This window comes from Eimeria mitis, genomic scaffold, assembly GCF_000499745.2.
Source record: "Eimeria mitis Houghton genomic scaffold, Emh_scaff3538, whole genome shotgun sequence".
In the NCBI taxonomy this organism is placed as follows: Eukaryota; Apicomplexa; class Conoidasida; order Eucoccidiorida; family Eimeriidae; genus Eimeria; species Eimeria mitis.
In genome coordinates, this window is record NW_013571881.1 from 1 (window position 1) to 3,467 (window position 3,467).

Here is a 3,467-nt window from a genome sequence, read left to right on the forward strand (position 1 = left end):
TGCTGCTGCTGCTGCTTGGGGGCTTGGTAGGCTGCTCGCCCGCAGCTCTGTCCTTCGACTGAGGCTTCTCTGTGTATGTATATGTTGTGTTTAACATTAAGAATTTAATATTTCTTCTTTTGCTGCTGTTCCTGCTGCTGCTGCTGCTGCTGCTGTTGCTGCTGTTGCTGCTGCTGCTGCTGCTGCTGCTGCTGTTTGACACTGCACGTTCGCTGCTGCTGCGCCAGTGCAGCAGCAGCCGCGCTGCTGCTGGGGGCTCAGCCGCCCCACACCGCCCCGCAGCAGCCGCAGGCCGCTGGGTGTGGGGCTGGGATCGTCGATCCCCAGGGGGGAGAAAACACCACACGCAGCAGCAGCAGCAGCAGCAGCGGCAGCAGCAGCCTCTGTTTGTAACCAGTGCATGCGCATGCATGCAGCTGAGTAGGAAAGGCTGAGCTGTCTGTACACCGCAAGGGCTACAGCAACGGCTGCTGCAGCAGCTGCTGCAGCAGCAGCAGCAACACAGACACAGACACAGCAGCAAACAAATATACACATCACCTTCTCGAGTGCTGCTGCTACAGTGTAACCGCAGCAGCAGTGCTGCTGCACCTTAGCTGCAACTGCTGCTGCTGCTGCAGCAGTGCTGCAGCAGCTGGCGCTGCTGCAGAGACAGACCTATGCCTGTCTTTTGTCTTGTCGCTCGCCTAGCTAGCTAGCTAGCTAGCCAGCTAGCTAGCTAGTCGCCTAGCCAGATAGCCTAGCTAGCCATGTGTCTGTATGTCTAGCTAGCTAGCTAGNCTAGCTAGCTAGCTAGACAGACAGACAGACAGACAGGCAGATAGACGCTTAGCTAGCTAGGTCTGTCTAGCTAGCCAGTAGCACCTTTCCAGCTAGCTGTTGGCTAGCTGCTGTCATCTAGCTAGCGAGTAGCTGCTGCTGCTGTGGCCCTGCAGCAACCAGCTTCTCCTCTGCTGCATGCGCATGCAGTCTGTCTGTACACCCCAACCAGCCCCGTTTCTCTAAAGGCCCATTTGCTGCTGTTGCTGCGCTTGCTGCAACTGAGTAGCTGCCAGCTAGCTGACAGCTAGCTGACAGCTAGCTAACAGCTAGCTGACAGCTAGCTAACAGCTAGCTGACAGCTAGCTAATACCTTGCTCCAAGCTAGCTATGCGCTAGCTAGCAGCTAGCTGCAGGTAGCTAGCTGACAGCTAGCTGCAGGTAGCTAGCTGTCCGTGGCCTCGCTGCAGCAGCTGTTGTGGCTGTCTGTACAAACCCGGTGCACCTCCCGCACTGCACATGGAGCCCGATTCACCCCATACTTAGCTAGCTAGCTAGCTAGCTAGCTAGCTGGCTAGCTAGGTAGCTAGCTAGCTAGCTCTAGCTAGCTAGCTAGCTAGACCTCTCCTGCTGCCTGCCGCTACACCGCACCAACCCGCGGAAGTGCGGGTACGCAGCAGCTTCCCTGCAGTTGTAGCTGCAGCTAGCTGTGTCTAGCTAGCTAGCTAGCTAGCTGTAGCTAGCTAGCTGTAGCTAGCTAGCTAGCTGTATACGTGTTTATCTATTATAACACTATCACTGTCTCCCTTCATTTGTCTGTCTCTCTGTCTCTCTATCTGTCTCTCTATCTGTCTCTTTTTTTCTCTCTCTCTGTCTCTCTGTCTCTCTATCTGTCTCCTTTTGTCTGTCTCTCTGTCTCTCTCTGTCTCTCTATATCTGCTGCAGCAGCTGCTGCTGCTGTCTTACAAAACAAAATGCAGGAGAAAAGAGAGACAGTCTGTCGCCTGAAGTAGATTCTGCTGCTGCTGCTGCTGCTGCTGCTGCTGTTGCTGCTGCTGCTGCTGCTGCTGCTGCTGCTGTTGCTGCTGCTGCTGCTGCTGCTGCTGCTGTTGCTCGCACTGCAGCAGCTGCTGCTGCACAGCATTTGTATATCGCCCCCAAAAGCAAATTTTTAGGGGCAGCTCGCAGCAGGTATCAGCAGCAGCAGCAGCAACGGCGGCAGCAGCAGCAGCACCAGCAGCAGCAAAGGCCTTTGCTGCTGCTGCTGCTGCTGCTGCTGCTGTTGCTGCTGCTGCTCTACGGGCCCCCAGTGCCCTTCCAATGAATTCCCTGTGATGCGCTGCCATCCGAGAAGGTGTGTAAGCCTGCTGCTGCTGCAGGTGCTGCTGCTGCTGCTGCTGCGGGTGCTGCTGCTGCTGCTGCTGCAGCGGGTGCTGCTGCTGCTGCTGCTGTAGAAAATCCCCCAGAGGCCAACTGTGCAGGGCCAGCAGCTGGTGCTGCAGGGGCAGCAGCAGCAGCCGGAAGAGCCGTCAGCGTCCCTACTGGTTTTGCTGCTGCTGCTGCTGCTGCTGTTCCTGCTGTTGCTGCTGCTGCTGCAGTTGCAGGTGCTAGTGGAGGTGCTGCTGCTGCTGCTGCTGCTGCAGGCCGCCGCGCGGCTGATGCTGCATCCGGGTGTAAGCCAATCGCTGCCCTATGTGAACCTGCTGCTGCTCCTGTTGCTGTTCTGGGTGGAGCAACAGCAGGTGCTGCTGCTGCTGCTGCTGCTGTTGCTGTTGCTGCTGCTGCTGCTCCTTGAGGGGTTGAAGCAGCAGACGAGCTGATGGCCCTATACCCCCCCCGAGGAGGCCCAGCTACAGAGGAGACAGCAGCAGCTGGCGTTGCTGCTGCTGCTGGTGTCCTTGCTGCAGCAGCAGCTGGCGTTGCTGCTGCAGCTGGTGTTCTTGCTGCAGCAGCAGCGGGCGTTGCTGCTGGTGTTCTTGCTGCAGCAGCAGCGGGCGTTGNGTTCTTGCTGCAGCAGCAGCGGGCGTTGCTGCTGGTGTTCTTGCTGCAGCAGCAGCGGGCGTTGCTGCTGCAGCTGCGGTTCTTGCTGCAACAGCAGCGGGCGTTGCTGCTGCTGCTGGGGTTCTTGCTGCAGCAGCAGCGGGCGTTGCGGCTGCAGCTGCGGTTCTTGCTGCAGCAGCAGCTGGCGTTGCTGCTGCAGCTGGGGTTCTTGCTGCAGCAGCAGCTGGCGTTGCTGCTGCAGCTGGGGTTCTTGCTGCAGCAGCAGCGGGCGTTGCTGCTGCAGCTGGGGTCCTTGCTGCAGCGGCAGTCGTTGCTGCTGCTGCTGGAGTTCTTGCTGCAGCAGCAGCTGTCGCTGCTGCTGCTGCTGGGGTTCTTGCTGCAGCAGCAGCTGTCGTTGCTGCTGCTGGTGTTCTTGCTGCAGCAGCAGCTGGCGTTGCTGCTGCAGCTGGTGTTCTTGCTGCAGCAGCAACTGCTGGTGATGCTGCTGCAGTAGTTGCTGCTGCTGCTGCCTTGGACGGGCCGTTTGCACTCCTGCTGCTGCTGGCGCCTCTAGGCGACACAGCAGCAGCAGCAGCAGCAGCAGCAGCAGCACGGTGGCCTCCAGCAGCGCAGGGGCTCGCAGACCTTTCTCCTAGCAACCCTCCACGGCTGCCGTGCTGCTGCTGCTGCTGCTGCTGCTGTTGCTGCTGCTGCTGCTGCTGCTGTGA

General features: G+C 59.0%; 3 protein-coding genes across 3 annotated transcripts in view; 1 reads left to right on the plus strand and 2 right to left on the minus strand.

Annotated features, from left to right (window-relative positions):
• Positions 1-1,721: 1,721 nt before the first annotated feature.
• Positions 1,722-2,105, minus strand: EMH_0067030 (uncharacterized protein; the record flags this gene model as incomplete). Its single annotated transcript, XM_013498576.1, has 1 exon — positions 1,722-2,105. One exon carries the CDS (start codon positions 2,103-2,105, stop codon positions 1,722-1,724), a length of 384 nt encoding a protein of 127 aa, XP_013354030.1.
• Positions 2,106-2,578: 473 nt separating this feature from the next.
• On the plus strand, positions 2,579-3,253 carry EMH_0067040 (uncharacterized protein; the record flags this gene model as incomplete). The annotated part of the gene is given in 2 exon segments (XM_013498577.1): positions 2,579-2,757; positions 2,761-3,253. Coding segments are annotated over 2 exon segments (672 nt in total).
• A 138-nt stretch (positions 3,254-3,391) lies between these two features.
• EMH_0067050 (zinc finger (C3HC4 RING finger) protein, putative) overlaps positions 3,392-3,467 on the minus strand; it is a gene marked incomplete at both ends in the record, with an annotated part of 1,459 nt that continues 1,383 nt past the window's right edge. Inside the window, one exon of the mRNA XM_013498578.1 lies at positions 3,392-3,465. Coding sequence (XP_013354032.1) covers positions 3,392-3,465 — 74 coding nt within the window. The remainder of the gene's footprint in view (positions 3,466-3,467) is intronic.